Here is a 21,984-nt window from a genome sequence, read left to right as displayed (position 1 = left end):
ATTCAAAGAAAAGACGAGATAGTAAAGAATTGCCACACACTTAAAACAACATGAAGTGGCTGTATTGTATCTGTCAGACAAAGGGAGGGAAGCCGTTTTCTTCTCTGCAGGGCACTTATCGAGTCCATGGTCAGACACCAGGCAGGCCAGTATGAGATAATCACACCACACAATGGGCACAAGACCACAGACAGCGGACATGGAAGAAAAGGCTTCACTCTACGGGATTCCCTGCATGCATTTTTCTGTAAAGGCAGACTGCCTGGCTAACAGGGTTCAAGAAAGGGCTTATTCCTAGCTATGAGTTAGTAGCTACAGCAAACTGGATGTTTGCTGCTTTCAATTCGACGACACTGTCAGAATGTGCTGCCCACTGTGTTTGTAGACACAACTTGAATTTCCCCAACTTATATTTGTGAGAAAAGAAACCAGACAGTGGAAAAACTGATCGGCTGCTCTCTTTGATTCTGTTTGCGTCAAGGTTTTTTTTTTTTCCCCCCTAGTTCATTTGAGATTCAAGGTTGAAAGGATGCTCAATTCTGGCTGGGCTCACCATTAGTCGAGTAAGATATAGTATACAGTATATTCCTGTCTAAAACACAAACCTCTTGCTAATTCACTTCACTGAACAGTTACAGATTAAAGACCAGTATGAAACTTTGGAATTTCTTTCCTTTCATGTCAAGATTTGCAGCAACTGGTAAGCTCAGCAAAAACCCTAGAAATTGGGAAAACCTGTTGAATCAGTCCCAGTTAAGCAAATCAAGCGACCATCACCTATAAAACTAATTAACATTATATTGATTTATCTGTAGCTTGGTTACCACACAAAAAGCTGATGTGTAAAATAATTTGAGGTTTGATGGAGGATTTGTTGCAAATAATTTCCTATTAATACTTTAAACAGTTCCAGTTTACCTGCTTTCCCAAAATTTCCAACCTTCCAACCAAGGTACAAAGGTAAATAAAATGTCCAAGTACAAAAACATCCATCAGATCACATAATGTGACTTTAACTGGAAACTAACCTTCCCTCTCAGACAGTTCAGATTAAACACTAACATATCCAGATCCTGACTAATCACCATGAAACAATAACCGGTTTTGAACCCATGCTTACTCCGATATCCCTGACATCCAAAGAGACCGCTACATAAAGTTACTTTATCTGCTGTCTGCTACCATGTTGACCAGTCCTGTAATACTGAGTCACTTACCAAGTCCGACTAAAAGGCGTGTAAAAAAAAAAAAAAAACTGATTAACTTGGGAGCCAGACTTTAAACCTTACCTTTTGCCATGACTATGTACTGCCGAAACTGAAAACAAAATTCAAGGATGGCTAATGTTCCTCTCTTGAGGCAGGAGGTCTTTCATTTTAAATAACATATTAGTTTCACCTGGTTTACACTTTCGACTAACAACAGAAATGTAACAGGTGATGCAAGCCTCTGCCCATCTTTTCTCCAGCTCACCCAGTAGCACTACTGGTTTGGCAATTCCTTTAACAAGCACGTTGAGGGACCTTCAGCAATCATGGAGGCTTTTTGAACGTGATACAATTATTCAACCTTGGTCAACACATTTCTGGCCCAGACATGACGCTAGTTACATGTTGCACTTTGAACTGAACCCATATTGACGACCCACATCTTTCTTCATAAATGTATGGTCCTTTGTCTTTACTGAAGTGGATAGACTTTCAGGTAATATCAGCAAAGTTCGATCATTTTGGAAATAATAAATCTACAATTTTCTGATTGCCCCAGTGAGGTGGTGAATAACCTGCATAGGTTAATCTTCATTATTTAGATGACATTAAGACTGGAGAAACCTCAATCATCAGTAGGTTGGAGTTATGACTGACATTCCATCATTAATTTTCAAAAATGGCCTCAATCATATAACATCCTTGGCCTTTTCAAGTCAAACTGTGACAAAGTGATTTAAGCTAAATAATTACTGACCTGTTGTCCATACTGCATGCCACCCATTGCACCAGGTGTTCGGCTCTGCATGCCCATAGGGTACCTCTGAGGCCCGGGTGGTCCATAGCCCTGGCCGGGATAAGAGCCTCCCTGCTGGGGTCCAGGCCCTGTGGGAGGCCCTTGTTGCTGCTGGGAGTAGGGGTTGGGTCCCCCATATGACTGGCTGCGCATTTTCCCTACCTGGTCCATTGGGCTTGGAGGCTGGTGAACACAGAGAAAATTTGAAGTATATCAATGAGCTGAAACAATGGATAAATGGCTGATGACTGCTGGTTATGCATAGTATACTGCCCTACGAGACTGTGCAGCCATCCACCTTAACAAGCTATAACAATACTGTCCAGGATTCACTAATGTGACAGCAAAACATGAGAAAATATTGTGCAGTCAAATACAGACGGTTATTTTGGGACCTCTCAGTGGGTTTTCTTGAAAAAGCATTACTCAGCAATGAACACAAATGATGACTTTTGCATTGCAATGTGTCGTGCAAGCATTATCCCATAAACCAGTCACAGTATAATCAAGCAAATATAGAACAAAAAGTAGGAGGGGGAGGAAAAATCAGTAGTGGATTTACTTTCTGAGTAGAAAGGGAAAATATTGGCCATGAATGAATGAATGAGCCCACTATATCCGCCAGGAGTGTTTTCCAGCCCAGGAGATCATTGTGCCAGTGGGTGGATACTATTACGTGGGGAGAAGTCGGGGAGGGTTTCTATGAAAATAAGCTTAAGGAAGTGGAAGTATCTGTGGTGGCTGGAGCCAGGCCCAACCCTCAGCTGGAGCCACGTTAGGATAGAGGCTGATGGTGATGTTCGTGGGGGCTGACCTTGGCTGGCTTGGACTTGGGGAGAGCTGCATTGCTGGGGCAGGCAATGTTACTGGGAATGCGTTCTCTGGCTGGAGAGCCAGGAAGGCAAATGGAGAGAGCAGAGGAGGAAGAGAAAGGGGGGTTGTAATGAGGTAGCCTTGCCTGTCAACAGCTGGAGCCAAGGTCATAAAGCGTCTGATGTTGTGTGTGTAAATAAGAGAAGCTCTAGGTGGAATCCCCCCAAACAACTTTCCTCAACAACATGTATTTAACAAATGGAATTCCATGGAATAAGAAGAATGTAATAATCAACAAGTCGGCCTCTGGAAATCTAAAAAAATAAAAATAGAAAAAACAAAATTCAAACAAGGGAAAGGTGGGGGTCTTCCTGGATCCGATGCCATCAGCTCATCACACCGCTGGCAGCCCCTGCATGTTCCCATCAAACCCACCGCAGCGGCATCTGAAAGTACAAACCACAATGGGGGCTTTGAAGTAGAAACACCTCCTGGCCTGCTGACCTCGGGCAGCAGACACAAAGCTTTCATTGCTTCCCACGGTTATTAATCTGTGTGTGTGTTTTTTCCTCCCCCAAAAACCTCTTTCCTTGGTTAAGGGAGACAACCACCAGAGCTATTTATAGCAAGCGAGACGAAGAGGGCAGTCTGCCGAAAATGTAACAGGTCCCAGCTGCACTGCTGTTTGAACCTGGGCCAGGCCTTGCTCTTCCTGGGCTTTAATAAAGCAGCAGGCTTTGGCACTCTATGAATGACAGTGGTGCAATGAAAGAGAGGAGGGTGGGGGGTGGGCAGCTCAGCAGGAGACTGATGTATATGTATATGTGTATGTGTATGTATATGTATATGTGTATGTGTATGTGTGTGTGTATGTGTATGTGTGTGTGAGAAAAGGTGTTTGTGTCTGTTGGGTGAGACTAAGTGTTGGAGAAGGGGAGGGTGAGGGTGAGGGTGAGGGTGAGGGTGTGTGTGTGTGTGTGTGTGTGTGTCAGTGGATCAACAGGCTGTCAGGGCGGTCATCCACGATAACAAATTCCACTCCAGGTTTTCCCTCTAGCCTCCCCCAGGCCACACTCTCCTGAACTCCTCCAGGTTCAGGAGAGTATGTGGGTGTGTTTTGTTGTGTATGTGTGTGTGCGTGCATGTGTGGAGTAATAGGGGAAGGGGGAAGGGGGGGTGTTACTATGCTCCCTGGGGTCATTACCAACTGCACCATGGAGAGAAGAGGTAACAGCCCCGGTAGGAACTCTCATGTGACCTCTAATGCACTTTTAACCCCAGTCTGCACCATACCACCCTGCACCTCCACCCCTTCCTCGCACCTGACATCATGCCTTGATGGGAGTCCACACAAGACAGTGCTAGTGGAAAATACCAAAGCAGACACCACCTCATTGCCAGGTTTTAATCCATTTCAGACAGGTGTAGTTGTCTAATTACTGCAACAGCAACAACAAAAACAAACTGTCTACTATAAACAAAGATGGAGTCACTTTTTTCACTGGACACAAATATACTATAGTTCTTTCTTAATGAGCTGCTTAAACAATTAGACAGCATCTCCTCTGTCAATGGCAAAGTGTGCCACTGAGGCCTACAGCCCTGGCTAACATCCTCCATTCCTCTTGAAAAATGACTAGTATGCTGACAAACCACAAACCAGCAACAGTAAAGGTAAAATCTATTTCTCATTTAGACAAAGTCTCCCAGCAATCCATTAACCGGCCATTAATAATCAACTTTTTTGCTCACCAATTTCAGCTGATATTTTGCTGGCAGTAAAAACATTTCTACATCAGCTTGTGTACCCGCTTTTCCATTAAGAAGCCTGACAGCTCAGGCCCCAGTTCAAGGGGAGAGAGCTGGAAGAGTACAGCTCAAGTGCAATCAGAGCCACGTGGAGAATCAGTGCCGACAACCACTCACCTCGCTCTCATGTCTCATTTAACCACTAAAGATGGATACACTGGTCATTTCACCAGGTGATCAGGTATGTGTGCACTATGCACACCAAGGGTTAGACCGATATGTTCCTTACAGAAATCACTCGTATGTGCAACATTAAGCCACTGCTATTTACTGATACTGACATTTTGCCCCAATATATGAGGCAAGTTTCATACAAAAATCATAAAACAACCTGTGATGATGCAAAAACTTCTGGAAGGGTGTGCAGGTGTACTAACTGATCCATTCGTTTATCTACCCATTTTCGCCCACATATCCAGTGACTGGTCACAGTGGCAGCAGGTTCAGCAAAGTAGCCCAGGCATGCCCAGGATATTTTCTTGCTCCTCCTGGAGGAGCTCAAGGCCCTCCCAACATAATCTTGGTCTACCCCAGGACCTCCTGCCAGATGGGCCTAGAAACCACCAATGCCCAATACATCTCAACTGGCTCTTTTGAGGATAAGAAACAATAGCTGTACTGAAACCTCCCTCCAAATGTCTTGAGCTCATCTCTAAGGCTGAGCCTGTCCACCTTAAGGAAGAATTTCATTTTAGCCACTTATATTCATGATCTCATTCTTTACCCAAAACTCATGACCATGGGTGAGGGTTGAAAGAAAGCCTGGCCAATAAATTGACAGCTTTGCCTTCTGGCTCAGCTTCCTCTTCACCACAACAGTAAGGTAAACGCTCACATTACTTTTGATGCTGTATTAATCCTCCTGTTAATCTCATGTGAACAAGGCTGGGAAGATGCTTAAACTCCTTCGCTTGGGGCACAACTCACTTCCGTTCCAGAGGGAGAATTGTATTGTCTTCCAGCAGGAGCTACTGGTATTAAAACTATTAGAACATATGAAGACATCACCTTAGACCTTAGACTTTCTCTATTTTCTGATATTTTCTACACTTAATGATTAATTAAGAAATCAAAGTCTTTGGGAAGTAGTAAGACACCAGAACTATTCTTTAAGGCATGATCATACCACCTTATCACTAAAGTTTACTACTAGTCCCTACAACATAACTGAAGTAAATTCATTGTCAAATAAAACACCAATAATTAGACAAGAGATCTTGAGAGAGATCTTGTTTTTTTACCCTTCAACCTCATTTGATCACATCTGTGCGCTGCAGGCTAGGATGCAGCTGCGGCCAGTCTATTGCACAGGCCTTCATTGATCTGTTTACCAGCCTTTCCTTGCATTGCTTAAGTTGTTCATATCTGACATACCATTACACATCCCCTAAGATCCCAGAGAGCTTTGGCAGAGGCCTTTGTGAGTTTGTATATGTGTGCTTTAAACAACCTTTTAACAGCCTCTACTGCTTCTTCTGTATGGAGGTCGGGGGCTGCAATAGAAGACTCTGTTCTTCTTTGTCTTAGTTATAGAATGAGTGGCTCTTAAGGGGGGCAATGCCAAGGCTGGAGCACTGCTGTAAAAACCATAGCATTTTAATTTATTTGCCCACGTTTCACAGTCAGAGTCAAATGATAAATCATACTCAAATATGATATATGGTAAATAAATATTATTAACAGTAGTTCAACAAATGAGAGGTTGAAAGCTGAAAATACAAATAGGAGGGTGTGCATTGCGCTTAGTTTTTGCTCTATTTAAAGAGATTATATTTGACTGAAAAATCATGCAAGAGAATTTTAAACATAAATATAAAGATTTATTTAATATTTTCACATTAGTAATCTGTTCAGTAAAATGGTCACACTTGTTACTTGTTCACCATCAAGGTCTAGAACAGAAAGTGATTTGTATCTGACGTATCAGAAGAAAATGGCAGCAGCAGGAGATTGCAGAAAGATGATAGGCCTGCAACACTACTCAATTGAGTGTATGTCTGCATCCTTATACTCTGAAACGCAAGTGACTACAATCAAAGGTCTGAGATGATAGTTAACTGACACGTACTGTATTAAATGTATTTTATGGTAAAGATGTGCATTTGGTCATGGACCAAGCAATGTACAGTGCATTCAGAAAGTATTCAGGCTCCTTCACTTTTTTCAGTTTTCTTACATAACAGCTTGATACCACAATTGTTTCAAATTATCCATTCATTTATTCCTCCATAATACTCAAATGGAAGAATTCTGGCACAACCAGGACTTTTGCTGGTCGCCCAGCCTAACTGAGCAATCGTGAGTGAAGGGCCTTAGTAAGAGAGGTGACCAAGAACCTGATGGTCACTGACTGAGCTCCAGAGATCCTGTGTGGACATGACCAGTAGTTTATGGTGGCTAATATTAGCTCGTGTTGGCAAACTAACATTTAATTATTTGTTTGGTGGCATTTGTGTACGTTTCCCCTATTGTTGATGACTTACTATAATAACATCACTAAGGGAGACAACAAAAAGCATGCTATAAATCAGAAAACAACTACATCTTTTATTTTGGTAACTCCTTTATAAAAAAAAAAAAAAAAAAAATTTCTAGGGATGCACAATTCTGGGTAAAATAGTAAAATTTCTCTCAAAATTCTTGACCAATGAAATATTTATATTATTTTTTTTTGCCTGACTTTTTTCTCATTATGTCAGATTTAATATGATCTTTACCACATTGCTGTTATTGTTAAACAATATATTATTTTTTATTTGTTTAATATTCCCCATTTTCACTGCAAGACTCTTGAGTCTCATTTCATTATCACTATCAGAGATTTTCCTTTAACCATGTCAAATGTGTTAGTTTTGTTTTTGAATCAGTCTTCCTCTGTACAGCTCGTCACATGATGTAATGTATTCCTGCTATTGCGGCTTAGCAATGAAAAAGAAACACACTATGTTTGATGGAACAGATATTCCTGCTAAAGCACACACAGCCGAATCGTCATCACTGGTCATCACTGAGGAATGAGGTCGCATAAAGTGGTCTGAATAGACACAGAGGTTGAAAAACAGCCCTACTTATATCTTGTATTTCTTCTAAAGAAGACAAACACTCAGGGAATTCAGTGCACCTTTTTCTTCCCAATGTATTAGTGCAAAAAATGTAAATATTGCAATGCGGTTTCCATAATAGCATTCAATCTCAAGTCAGAACAGAAATATTATATAATATGAATGTTACTCCTTTTGTACATCATAATTAAATTCATGTGATAAAAATGTCTAGTTATTACACGTAGGGAGATTCCCTGACACACAGGGACAAAAGGCAGGTGGAGAGTCTTTGCAGCAACCCACTCATTTGTTTCTGAATCTTTCTCAGATGTAAGACTGATGTTTGTTCCAAAAGGTCAATGCTGTGTTGTGACAGCTATATGACAGCCAGATTATTCAGGTTGCACAATCTTGACATTAAGAAAAATGTGGTTATTGTGTTTCTTTGAGAATGTAACTTGTGAAACAGCTTTTAGATGAGGATTAGATATTTTGTTTTCCAACCAAGGATAGTATTTTAAACATAATCTTTAACGTCTCTCGCGTCAGAATTAATTCAGGTCTAACCGGCCTTTTGCTAAAATGATAACTCAACCCACAAAACCACTCTCTCTCTTTTCTGCTCAGTCATCAAATCAACTTCAGAGGAAACACCTCCCCTCCCTTTTTTCTCTCTTCCATAAAAAAATAAATAAATAACCACAATTAGCACATGGCTAATCTGCATAGAGGAAAGCCAGAGCACTCTTGGCAGAAGAGGTTGTGCTGAGTATATTGTGTCATGACTGGGCTGCTGGTGGATACTGCAACTATTCAAAATTGTGCATGTGTGCGTGTGTGTGTGTGTGTGCGTGACATAGGAATGGGGATTTCTGAGAGGATGGGTAGGGTGGGATAGGAGGGGTCTGGAGCAGTGCCTGAGAGCAGAGCTGGAGTCTACAGGGCCAATCGGAGCAGATGGGCCGAGGGGGGACAGATGATAAACAACTGCTGCTAATTTAATCTGCCACACGGCCACATATCCTCAGCCCACACACTATTGTTCTGCGTTAAGGCACTTCAATATGCAACACAACAGTGCTAACACACACAAAGAGCAACATGATATCCCATACTTTATCGCCAGCGTCGATTTCTGGGGGTGTTGCTATCCGTGTTCACAGTGAGAAACTCCCATTATGACCAGCCTCTCACCGTTTGAATGTGTCCACATCAGAAGTGAAGGGTGAGGCGCTCCAACACAAGGGACCATGTTCCTCATTCCCTTTCTATAGCTGTATAAAGAATCATTTCGGCAACACCTCCAACCACCTCAAAGTAGACTCACTGCTTTTTTATTTCCAAACAAACAACTATTCCCACTATCAGTTATTCTGCAAAACATTTCCCTAATTAATCACATGTTGTTTTGCCCAAAAATGTCAGAAATGTGAAGAAAAAAAACTACAATTTCTTAGTCAAAAACATTCAAATGATTCATTTTGTTCAACTAAGAGTCCAAAGCCCCAAAATAAATATTCAGTTCTGGTACAAGAACTTGGGCATCAAAGCAGCATTGGAATAACCTTTTTAACTTATCAGGAACTGTGTGCCAAAAAAATATTTATTGTCATCTCTGACTGGTACACTTTCTCTGACCAGTTATCTTAACCAGCTCCTACATAGGAACAAGGTTGCAATGTTAACTTTTAGACACTGATGATATCCAGATGGACTATTTATATTTTGACATTATGCAACCTTAAAACAACACTATGTAGTTTTTTGACCTCAAAATAATGTCTCTAAAATTATTTAAGTGGTAGAACAACTCTTAACCGCTGCAGCCTGAGCGGGCTCCCATCAGCTGAAACAGCACTATGTAACTTTCATGTTTGGGTAGGATCACTCAGCCCCGCCATCTGCTGCCAGCTGAAAAGTGCTTTACGACATACGTCACATAGTGTTGCTTTAATAGAAAAAACTCTTACAGTATTCTTTCAGTAGAGCAGTCTAGACTAATTGTTTAAATGAGCATTTACGGAGCGCATAGCCAACCAGTGCGAACAAATTGACAGACCTGTACCTGTGGAATCAATAGGGCTGGGGCACAAGGTAATGTTCCCAATTAAGCCATTACTCTGTCTTGCCACTGCATCAACCTGAGAAGTTCCCATTTTGAACTATCAGCTGCATGACTCTGGACAATAGCAAGGAGGAGCTGGCTTAGGGTAAAGGGGACGGCCGACGGAAGCCCTCGCCTGCTGGTGCTACAATCCACGCCAAGCAGAGGCAGCAGCACCATACTCACCCAGATGTTCACCCAGCTGTTCCTATGAACTCAAAGGATGTTCTGGGAGGAGATGAAGAAGGGAACTTGCACACTCGGATGACAAAATTGGCTTGTACATCTCAGAGGAAAAAAAAAAAAAAACAAAGCTTTTCCAGAAACAACAACAAAAAAATGGCAGTACTGTGTAGCAGCATGAACTAGGGCTGTTTAGAAAGAAGGAAAGTATTACTGCTCAAAAGGTGTGTTAAAATTTAGTTTAATAAAAAAAAAAAACCAAAGTTCTACACTAAACTCAAAAAACACCAACTATTTCTACAAGATGAAAGGTAAAAAAACTAGTAAGGGCCAGTTCTAGGTTTCCCCAAACTAGTTGTACAAGTGTTCTCTCTGGCCACACTGGAAATCAAATGTGTTTCTAGTTATTCTGAAAAGTTGGCCATGATAAAGAGAGTGTAAAGACAATTATGTTTAAAACATCCACATATTTTCAGGTACTCTCATCAGGAAGACATGGGAAACAAAATCACAATTGATTATGTGATTGGGATGGGACAGGAAAAAATGTCAGTGGATCAGTATCAGTACATCAGTAGAGGGTGACACGGGAGTGGATTTTCAAACTCTCCCGTCCCACTCCCACAAAAAAAAAATCTCGGGGAAAAATCCATCTTGTCCCAATCCCAGAAAAATGACTCCCATTCCCTCCCACTCCCTTATGTTTCTTTTTTCTTTTTTTTTTTTGGAATCTGTCACACAGAAATTTCAGTGATCACAATGGAGGAATCGTTTTCCAACAGCCTGGCTTTCATGTCTGACTCCATTTTGATTCTGATTTTCACGGCTACACGCATGCGCATCCATGGGAAAACCTTCTTCTCTTATATTATTGGTGGTTGGCATTGGCGTACCAACTTGTGGCATTACCGCCACCAACAGTTACGGGTGTATGGAGCGCATCATTTGCTTAACCAGCCACACCACAGCAGACGGGAGGAGAGCATACAGAGTTCAAAAATAAAATATATAGTTGATTTATATAAAAGGTATTTGTGTATAAAGTTGGGTATCAGTGTTATTATGATTCCTGGTCCCACCCACTCCCGCTGACATTTTTTCCTGTCCCGTCCCATTCACATAATTAATTGTGATTTTGTTTCCTATCCCGTGGGATTCCCCAAAAAATGTCCACCTGTAATACATAGCGTCACCCTCATTTGGTAAGATTGGAAGTGCCACAGGCAGGTGAGTAACAAATGAAAACAGAATCACAGTGTGGTGCAGGCATGAATTGGGAACGTTACAGAAAATAGCTGACAGACACCTGTCCAACATCAGAAAGGTGTAAAAGGAAGGAGTTTCTGATTCGATGTAGCTGTTCAATATGCAGCTTAGATTGAGTATAAATCCTAAATAACCCTGATGAAAAGACGTGATTAGTTAGAAGTGTGGGGTTCAGGTTTTTCAGAGTCAAACTGACCAAAGCTAAAACCAAGTGAATTAACATGTTATAGTAAAGTGGATGTAAATATTAGATTTTCCTGCCTTGAGAAGAAGCTCAACGGATTAGCACCAATTTGACAGTAGTGATTAGGCTGTTGAGAGTGACTGTTCACCAGTGAATTACAATATAGCTGCAAGGTGCTAACTGGTTGCCAGCACAGGTTCAGTGTGCTCTGTAAAAACAAATCTTCTAGATCAAAGCTGCTTGCTGAGACTGTCCAGTTATAAAAAGGATGGAGGAGCTGCCTGCTGCTGCCTGGCCTGTCAGTGCGATGTTGAGGTTGAAAATACAAGGGAGCGAACATTGGCTCTGACTGCCGGCTGTCAACCTGTCAGGCCAAACTTATATTTCCAGGAGACAGTGGCTGATTCCCAGGAGTGAGACAAAGAGGGGGGTGCTCAGAAGGCTGGGGAAGCAGGGCTGGTGGGTATAGGGCACAGGGTGGTGAAAAATGGTAGACGGAAAACCAGATGTTCATCATTTAACAGTGACATAAAAGGAAACTCCAAGAGATGTACAGTATACTGCACATGCAGACACAACAAAACAAGGACAGTTTTTTCTTCTGCACTGTTGGTAAAGAGCATGATAGTTATTCAAAATCCGGTTAATACCCTGCCATAATGACTTATGGGTAGGGTATTGAACACAAAACGTTTTATCGTATGGACTTACATACCAATCAGTTAAAAGAGTAAGGAGTGAGCACCTCACCTAGACCACTTAGGGCACAGAAAGTGGTCCCTGCTTTCCCCTCATGCTAACAGATAAGCCACTTGACATGTTACTGGAAAGCAATCGTCTGTCAGCATTGGAGGCAAGACAGTGATCGGTTACATCACGCTGCTAAGAAAGATGCTTATTCAGGATGACCACTGGCACCCTGGACGACCCATTACAACAAGTGTGTCAGTCACTACAATGCCAAAAATACCCTGGCTACCGAATGAGGCGAAGCCACTTAAGGACCTGGCTGGGTCAGGGCCTGCCTCATGGTCAGAGTCACCACACTGACACTGACGTCAGACGCACTGCCCTGTGCGCGCGCACAAACACACTCAACCAGAGGAAAACATGTTTGGTTATAACCTGACCTCATGAGTAGTAATTTCAAACCGAATATAGAGCTTGTGTACTGTAGTGTAGCACAGACAAAAAAAAAAAAAAAAGGCTTTCAAGCCTTGCTAAGAAACAAATGAGCAATAGAGTAAACTGGACTGTTAAAACGGCTGGGATTGTTCATTTGTGCTCTCTTTCACTGACAAACAGCTACTCATGGGCACGGACATGCAAATCTTCAGGTAAAGAGGGTAACATGCCAACAACAGTTACTGCTTCTTCTATAGTCCTACCACTACACTTTTTAGGACCACAAGAGTCCAAGCTTACCATCAGCTAGACACCAGATACTGTTCAAACAGGTCTTTGGTGTATAAATCATTGTCATCTGTCACACAAACCACAGACAATAACACTAAGCCACATTTTTGTCTGTGCCACTCTGTCCCTCCTGATCTGTTTTTTTTTTTTACCATGAGCTGTTCATATCAAGAATAAACAATGGCTCTGTATCAAACTGGCTGCTAACACCTGGTACACTGCTGCAGAGAAGGCATTTAAGTTGTGTAAACAATGGCCTATTTCTATGAAAAATGTGCATTAATTATATCAGCAGAGTAAACATATGATCTGGAATGTAATTATTTTTTAAGAGCTGAAAAGTTAATTTTGTACATTTTACAGTAAAAGTCAGACTTCAGCCACACAAGTGAGAAAAATCTCTAGGTTTTTTTTTTTTTTAGAGCATAGTATAAACCTCACTGCTAGGGCTGTAACTAATATGCACATTGTCAATTAAACTCCCAACTTAATTACTTAACAATAGTAGTTGCCAGAGGCAAAGATATCATTCAAATACCATCAAACCAGTCTAAAACCCAAAAGAGATTCAATTTACTAAATTATAGGAGGCTTGGAAAACAGGGAATAAATGTGGGTTCAGTTATATTTTGTTATTTTTCTTAAAAATGTAAACAATTATCAAAGATGTTACTGAGGGATCAAAGAAATCTAGATTAAAAAATTTAAAGTTTTTGTCAATAAATTTATTTTTTTTATTATTAATGCATCAATCAATAAATGTCGGAAAATAGAAAATAAAGTGTAAACCAACATTGTCTTGCCATACCGACAGCGTAAGACACAATGACATGTAGTTTAATATGACTGAGGACTAAGAAAAGAAGACAATCCTCCCATTTAAGAAGCTGGTCCCTGTGATTTACATTGCTACATTTATTTTCCATCAACTAATCCATGAATTGACTGTTCAGCTCTAGATGCTGTTTTCCTTTAACTTGTAGAATAAATATCTGGAACATGAGGTTTTCATCTGGTTCAAGATTTGGATATTGATCAACTACTGGTTTGATAAGATTACCTGGGTCTGCCCAGGTGTTTTATCAGCTTCTGCTTGCTGTGAGTCTATTTCAAAGCTTTGGCTTTATTAGCCTAAAAAAAAAAGGCTGAAATAGCACACAGCATATTAGGTAAAACAGAAAGCAAAGCTGTGACCAAAGGGCACACAAAAATATAAAGGGAGAAAACCTACAGTTCCTCATGTGCTTATGTTCCCTTTTTTCCCCTTTATTTATGAGCCACAGGGTTTTTCAAGTACTGTGTAAGAGCTGAGAGGAAGCATCATTCTCTACCTTCTAGTGTCAACAACTGCACCCATTTAAAGGTTAACCACTTTATTCCATAAAAAACACACACCCCATATGTCATGTAAATGAAGTCTGTAGTCTCACACAGCCTCAGAGAAGGATATTACTATGCTAATCTGGAGCATTTTAGAAGGTAAATGTCAAAAGAAATGAATTACCTTTACATTCCAGTGTGCCCTGATGCAATAGCCCAAGTTTGACATTTGTCCATGAAGGAACTTGTTTTTCCCCCAGTGTGTTTTCAATGTGCAACACTGGGAATACAATTTTACTATCAATTATTGAGCAGATAATGTGCCATTATTTGTGGAACCTAGAAGTATTCAGTCAAATTTACAAGCACCTGCATGAAGGCCAGCTTCATATCCTGTTGTTCAGTAGCATTCCTCTGCTGTGTTGTGCATGTATTGAGAGTTCGTAAAAAGAGTAAGCCAAAATAATAGCAAACTGTAGAAAAAGTGAGTTGGTAAACAAAACGCTGTCTGTGGTTGTCAGGGTGATGAAAAGGCCGATGGTACTAAAGAAAGACGGATGGCTGGTGACACGTGGAGTAAGAGCAGGTCAGAGAGACTCCTGAGGCGCGCACACACACACACACACACACACACACACACGCAGTCACAACGACCACCAAGTAACTGCAACAGTTTATACAAAAATACACACAGCTGTCAGGGGCAGACGAAGATCATTCACAAAACACCACCCCTCCCCTCCCCCTGGGTATCACTGACACTGTTTCTCATACATACACACACACACACACACGCACATACCATCCAGTCTCTCTCTCTCTCTCTCTCACACACACACACACACTCTCGCACACACACACCCACGCCCATATATACACACATACACACACACACACTCTTGCACACAGTTGCCGGGAGGCAGCATGTCCATGTGGCCTGTGGAGAATCATTACTCAGCAGTGCAGACTAAAAAGCTGAGAGTGAACTTCCTTTCTGAATGCTCGGTCTTCCTCTTCTCCACAGCACCACCCCCAACTCAACACAGGCTGAACAGTAGCTGGAAGTTGTTCTGTATGTATTCTTGGAAATGTGTCTTGTGTTTATTGTATAGGAACCATTCCTAAAGTGCTGATCCAGCTGTCAGAGAAGACTTTATTACCTTCTTGTGACTGTGTGTATGTTGATACATATTCAAAAGCCAATTTATCAATAATTCTATCAGATGAACTAAAATAAATCATCACTGCATCATTATTTTTTGGCCATCACCAGTCCCCACACTCCACAGTGACATCCTAAAATGTTGATTTTCTGTATTATAAAGATATATTTCAGAAGCTAAAAAATGTAAATGTTTGATTTCTTTCTGTTCAAAAAATGATGTTTTGACAAAATACTTGGCAACAAACCTTGAAGAATGAAAGTCAATTAAGTGATTAATTGGTCAAAAGATAATTGATCTGCAATTACTGTAAAAACAGACATTTTACAACCAAAAACTGCCAAAACTGCAGCAGTATAAATGTGTACAATTACTGCTTTTTTATAAGTTCTGTGACAGTAAACTGAGTATGTTTGGGTACTGGACTGGAATGACATTTTAAATGATCAATTGCAGATTAATTAATGAGAATCATTAGTTGCAGCCGTATTTGTAATTTATTTTCTGTCAGTTTGGGATCTTTTTTTAGAAAAGTTGAATAATTTTTAAACAGCATTGGAATGAGTACCCTTCTGCTGCAATGACTGCCAGCGTACTTACACATTTACATAATGATTTCAAATAGTATTTCCAGTATAGCCTTAAACAGATGACACAGCTCAAAGGTGCTAAATACAAGGATATTAGTCTATTTATTGCTTTAATTAATTTACATTTGAATAACAATACAGAGCCAGGCAAGATATTTGCTCTGTTAAATATTAAAATCATTCCATCTTCATTTTTTGGGAGAGTTTCTGACATAGTAAAGCTGTCATTACACCTTGTATTTGTAAGATACTCTCCTATTTGCAGCAGAGCTCTCTTGTACATCAGCACCAGTGTGTGTGCGCATCTATTAGCATCAGTCAATTTAACACCTTTGGTTTGTTGTTTTTCATTATGTTTTCAACTGGGGGACTTTCCCAAAAAGAAATGTACACAAAGTGTCTCTGATTATGATTTAATTCAAACTTGGTTTGGGTAGTCAGTCATGCAGAGCTGAATGGGCATCCCTGATGGCTCACAACCCATGTGTTGGGGCAGTGGGAGTGGAAACACTTGGTTTATACTATCCAAAACAACCCCACTACAACTCGCTTCAGAGTACTTGTTTGTGTGCAAGGCATGAGGAAATCCCGTAATACTAGCCTTTACCCACAACTCAATTAACACATTAATTCATCTTCGGCAGGTGACCCAAGGCAGGTGAACGGCTCCATAAAACTCATCCACCGAATCATTACTGGAGATATAGCCACAAATGAAGAGGCCAATAGTGCCATTGTTAATGAGTGGTGAGTTCAAGCATTTAATAACTCTGCTAAAATAATAGCGACTAGCACTGACTGTGGACAGCTCTTCTGCAGAAGGTAGCCTGTGAAAAACTCCCCATCTGAACTTTGGTCTGCTGGCTGCCACATCAAGCTTTGCAGTCAAACATCAAACACACAACAGGTTCATCTGACTGGACATAATGTGCACATAGTGGTGACCTTATGTGACATCCCTCTGCCTTGGATTGACAGCAGTTTATGTCCCAAAAATGGACTCCATTCACCTCGCATTTCTGTCTGTTGCCCTGAGTGAACAGCCATGTCCTCCAGACACCATGTCTGGGATTAAAGCCATTAAATTAATGTGTTTTCTGCACCTGCACCACTGCCATCAAGTCAAACTCCTGTAAAGCTCCAGTTTAAACTGATTCTGATTCTTCCCAATTCTGACACTAATGAGATCTGAACAGCCCCTTCCACCTTGTGCAAAAAAATTGAGTTTCTACTGCCTTTAAATATACTATTATCACATAAAAAAATGCCAGAATATGATTTCAATGATATGAACAAAAGCTCAATAAAACTATGCTAATCACAATACCATTTTCACCTTAACTTTTGTATGGGTGCTTTAACCGCATAACGGCACTGTCACTTAGCAATCCCCCTGTCGCTACAATCGTTCCACACACATTCAGGAAAAGTGACAAGGCATTTCTTCATATACAACTCTCCAAGACACTTAGATGTTACAGCAAAGATGAGACGGTTACTTAGAAATTCATAACTTCAATATGACACCTGGAATTAAAACTGAAGTGTCAGTCTTTGTTTTGTCCACAACGCAACCAGAAATAGATTCAAACTGCAAATAGCATGTTTAATGAATGTTACAGAGGCAGGTCCACATCCTGAAGTAACAGTCACGAAAGTACATTTGCTTCTAAGAAAATGCTTCAAGCTTCTCTAAAATAAATTAAATGAAGAATAAATCATAATAAGAATGAAATATATTTTACATATAACTATAATGTGTTATTTAAAATAGATGCTATGTTAGTAAGTTGGCACATAACCCCACAGGGAAAGCATGACGTTTAATATCCATGTTGCAAATAAGCCCACTCTCCAGGACGAATATAAGAACTGGCCATTAGACTCTAATTATTTGGCTTTACACTGGCCAAAATTTCAAAGCACTCCATCTGAAAAAAGCCGAGTGGAGATGCAGACATCTCTCTTCACACAGGAAGTGAGAAATTGAAAGTAAAAAAGGAAGTCCAAACTTTCCTCTAAGCAGCAGTGAGCATTCCAGAGAAGAACAGACTCATCGGTATGACACTCTTCATTGATTTTTTTTATATAATTTAGTAAAACTACAGACCAGCCAGTTGACTGAATATGACCATGCTCATGTGGTCACTGACATCAAGATGCAAAATACTTGTCTGTTTAGGTTAAAAATAGTTGAGAGCTAAAGCCTTTAGCGCTTCAGATATTTAAAGCTGCACCTGGCAGCTTTAAATGTCTACAGTTTACCTTTCCTTTGAGGAAATAGATTCAAAGATTAGATAGATTTGAGGAAAGGTAAACTTATACTTCCTCATAAAGGAAAGTAACAATTAAGTGTGTGAAAACCTTGCACCTTAAAGTTTAAAGCAACAAGTGCTGTCACTTCTCTCTTCTTCTCTCTTTGGGCTAAAATTGCATACAAAAGAAATGCAAGGCATATTTCTGCTCTACATGTTTGTGACAATGCTGTATGTATATAATTAAGACAGCATCCTTCCCACACCTATGTATGATGCATTGTGCGTTTTATTGTAAATGTAGAGCTACACACTTCACCTATCATTACACCAGGGTAAAAACACAATACATGTGGCTTATCACTGAGGGGGAGAGCTGTAGGGAAGCAGTGACTGCATAAGGGAGAAAATTAGACTATAGTAAACCTGCTTGGGTGGAAAAAATAAAAATAAATAAAAATAAATAAACAGTGACATTTGGCTGACACCTTGGCTGCTTGTAAACACAACTGCAGCCAGTCCGACCCTATCACGTGGCCACGAGACATTTGAGCACACAAGTGTCCACAACTCCTGATCTGGATACAGTGGGGAAAACACAAACGGGGCTATATGACCACACCTACACTATCTGCTGTACCCGAGTTAGCTGGATTGAAGCAGCAGTGCAGACACTATACAAAAAATAATAATAATCATCATCAGGTACACACATCTGATGTCATAATCCTAAAATGACAGAGCAGTGCAGAGATGCAATCATCACCTATAAGCTTAAGGTTTAATAAAAAATAAATAAAAACAATGGTGGGTTTACATAGTACAGTCATCATGCAAATTACTGCAGTGGGAGGAACTGAACAAAAATATGTTCACAAAATACTTTAAATAAATACAACCAATGAGAAGGTATTATCCTGAAATTAATAATACTGTGGATTTCTGCTAATGTGAGAAAATGTTTTGTATTTATAAATGCAAAAATTCTAAAGATATTTTATGACTACATAAGTGCATACAGTAAGTGTTAAAAACGACTAAAAATGCAAAAAAGGCATAAGGACTATGTTGTGTTGACACGGTGGAGGAACACAGAAGTGGGCAGAGGGGGCTGTTTTTCTGCAGCCTTCCATTAGATGCAATTATAAATGGCCGAGAGCAGAGGGATGGGGAGCCAATCAGATCTCGGCTCGCATGTCAACCTAAGACCAACTGTCTCCTGGCTCTGACAGCAGGATTTTACCTCCATAATTCAAATCCCAAAGCAAAGGCAATCTGCACTTTGCCAACTTCATCCACTGGCCGTGTTTACAAGGTGGCACATGGAGGAGAGGCGCAGAAAAAAGCGAACGGAGTCGAAGCAAGCCGCAATGAATGAAAACCTCCAAGATGAATCAATTCGCGGTCACAATCACACTTTGATCCGAGTAAACACTTTACGGCTCTAATTGTTGCCATTCATGGACTGAGAGACGCATCTCCGCTCCGCCGTGCAGCGACTCTGGAGCCGACTGAGGGGTCTTTTCTTAATGATTATGCAAATGTTACTTTACGGCTATCGCTGTTATTTGCATCTTGTTTATCGCCTTGACATCTCCTGACTCGACTCTGATAGCAGAGGTCGGAGCACGGTGCCAAACCAAAGAGACTGAGCGCGGATTCCCACAGAAATAACAGCGGGTACAGCACTTAAATCTACAATGAGGCTGAAGAAGCACTGCGAAGAAATCACCTTATCTACACACACACACACACACATACACACACACAGTTACTCCTGGCAAACTCCTGCTCTACTTAGTCAAACTCTTGCCCTGCACCAAGCAGACCCACACACCAATAACAACGTTACCCACGACTCAGAAAGTTGTTTGTAGGGGAATATGAGGCATCTTTCTCTACCTAAACACTATTGCAGAGGGTGGTATTGGGAGAAAGAGAGAGGCAGCCATTTTAGAGCTCTTGCTTCATAGACAATGGCTGGTCCAACGCAATGTGCAACTCTGCCGTGTTGTCCTGAGCTGCTGAGTGACTTTAACTCAGTCAAAGTGTCAGTGCACTAAGGGAAGTTTACCTGATTTCTGTTTGGAGGTTGTCCAGTGTTTCCCGGGCTCATGGGGGGCGGATGGTGGGTCCTTTGTTGCCAACCCGGATGGACCCCACCATACTGACTGCTGCCCATGTCTCCTGGTCCCTTGCTGGCCCCTTCCTGATTGTTATAGTCTCCTTGGGGGTAATTTGGGTAGCTCCTGGCAGAGCTGGGGGATGTCAAAAGCTGATTTAAAGTTGGCGTAGACGTAGGCTGTTGGTTTCCCATGTTATACCTCTGATTATTATAAGAAGCAGTCATAGCTGTGGTTCCTCCTGCTGGCTGTTGCTTGCCTGGCTGCCCCCCAGCCGCCGGAGGCTGGTTGTTACGCGGGGAATTCATGGCCCCGTATCCTTGGCCCTGATAAGAAGTCCTGTTCTGGAAGGGGCTGTAGTTGTTATAATGATTGGGGTAGCCGTGTTCGTGTGAATTAGGGGGGTAAGGGTCCATCATGCCCGGCCCCGATGCAGCTGCCATGCCAGGGCTTTGTTGTCCGCCATGTTGATGAAAAGGGGCCCGGTTGTAGTGCTGGTTGTAACCGTAAGGAGGTGGAGGAAAGGGCCCCGGGTGGTGGTGTCCCATCCCGGGATGGTTATTCCCTTCAGGCCCGCCTGTATCATTCTGGTTGCTGCTATTATTATTTACCCTGGGTAAATTTCCGTTGCCGTTCTTCATATCAGGATCCCCTCCTCCCCCAGCATTTCCAGCATCAGTCCCGTCCTGCAGCTCCTTGTGGCCAGGAGATCCGCCGTCAGGTCCCGGTTCCTTATTTTCATGCTGCTTCTCTCCCGGTACCGACTCCTCCTGTGGGTCCCGATCCGGCTTTTTGAGTTCGGATGGCGGGCTAGTGTTGAGAGAGGCGACGCTGGCGACCTGAGCGGCCATGATATCCCTCTCTCTCTTCCCCACTCTGCCTTTACCGCTCTCTCTCAGCACGGAGACTCACTCACAGTAAAACTCCGAATAACCATTGAATATACATACGATTAGATTTAACCTTATACCAACGTACCCGTTGTCCCGGTTCATTCCCCCGTTTGCCCTCCGCCCGCACAGGTATCCGGTAATCCACCGCGACTCCGTTTGAAGTTAAAACAGAGAGGGGAAAGTTTGTGAAAGAAAAAAAATATAAATACAGAGCCAGGGAAATGAATTTCACCGACACAAGTGTGTATGTGTGTGTGTATGTGTGTGTGTTGGAGGGGGGGGCTTCTGTTAGAGAACGAGAGCGCGAGCTAGAAATCAACTAAACCAGCACGAGGCTCCGCGAGACACAGCCATCTTACCGACCTGTCGCGAGAAAACCAAAAACCGGAACGGAGTAGGTGGTGAAAACTGGATCCGGACCGACGACGAACAACATTGTTTAAAAAGGGTCATTACTGAGGCTCAGTTGCGCTTTACAGTGGGCTCGTACGTAAACATCTCTGTTTGTTATGATAGAGCACTGGTCATTTTAACTCTAATTAAATGTTGCATAGATAAAACACACGCTAATGAAGACACACAAATGCCTGACAAAGTAAGTGAGTTCATTACATTTAGATTTGAAGATATGTGCCCAGTGTTTGTTATACACTAAGAAATAAGAAATAAATAAGAAATGTCTCATACCTAAGTCGTGATGCCTGTCCTCAGAAGTAAAGCTTACATCCCTAAGCTCATTAATGACCAAAGGGCATCTGACATATTTAACTTCAGTTTAAATATGTTTTAAATCGCCACTGGCCTTCATAGACGTGTG

General features: G+C 41.5%; 1 protein-coding gene across 1 annotated transcript in view; it reads right to left on the bottom strand.

Moving 5' to 3' along the window:
• The window catches only part of arid1ab (AT-rich interactive domain 1Ab), a 48,106-nt gene extending 26,568 nt beyond the window's left edge, over positions 1-21,538 (bottom strand). Inside the window, exons 1-2 of the mRNA XM_026300806.1 lie at positions 20,226-21,538; positions 1,966-2,187 (exon numbers count right to left, since the gene is read on the bottom strand). Of these exons, the coding sequence (XP_026156591.1) occupies positions 1,966-2,187; positions 20,226-21,125 (1,122 nt within the window). The 5' untranslated portion in view covers positions 21,126-21,538. The remainder of the gene's footprint in view (positions 1-1,965; positions 2,188-20,225) is intronic.
• Between the last annotated feature and the right edge of the window lie 446 nt (positions 21,539-21,984).

This window comes from Mastacembelus armatus, chromosome 11 (assembly GCF_900324485.2).
Source record: "Mastacembelus armatus chromosome 11, fMasArm1.2, whole genome shotgun sequence".
Lineage (NCBI taxonomy): Eukaryota > Metazoa > Chordata > Actinopteri > Synbranchiformes > Mastacembelidae > Mastacembelus > Mastacembelus armatus.
This window is presented reverse-complemented; position numbering and strand designations above follow the sequence as displayed.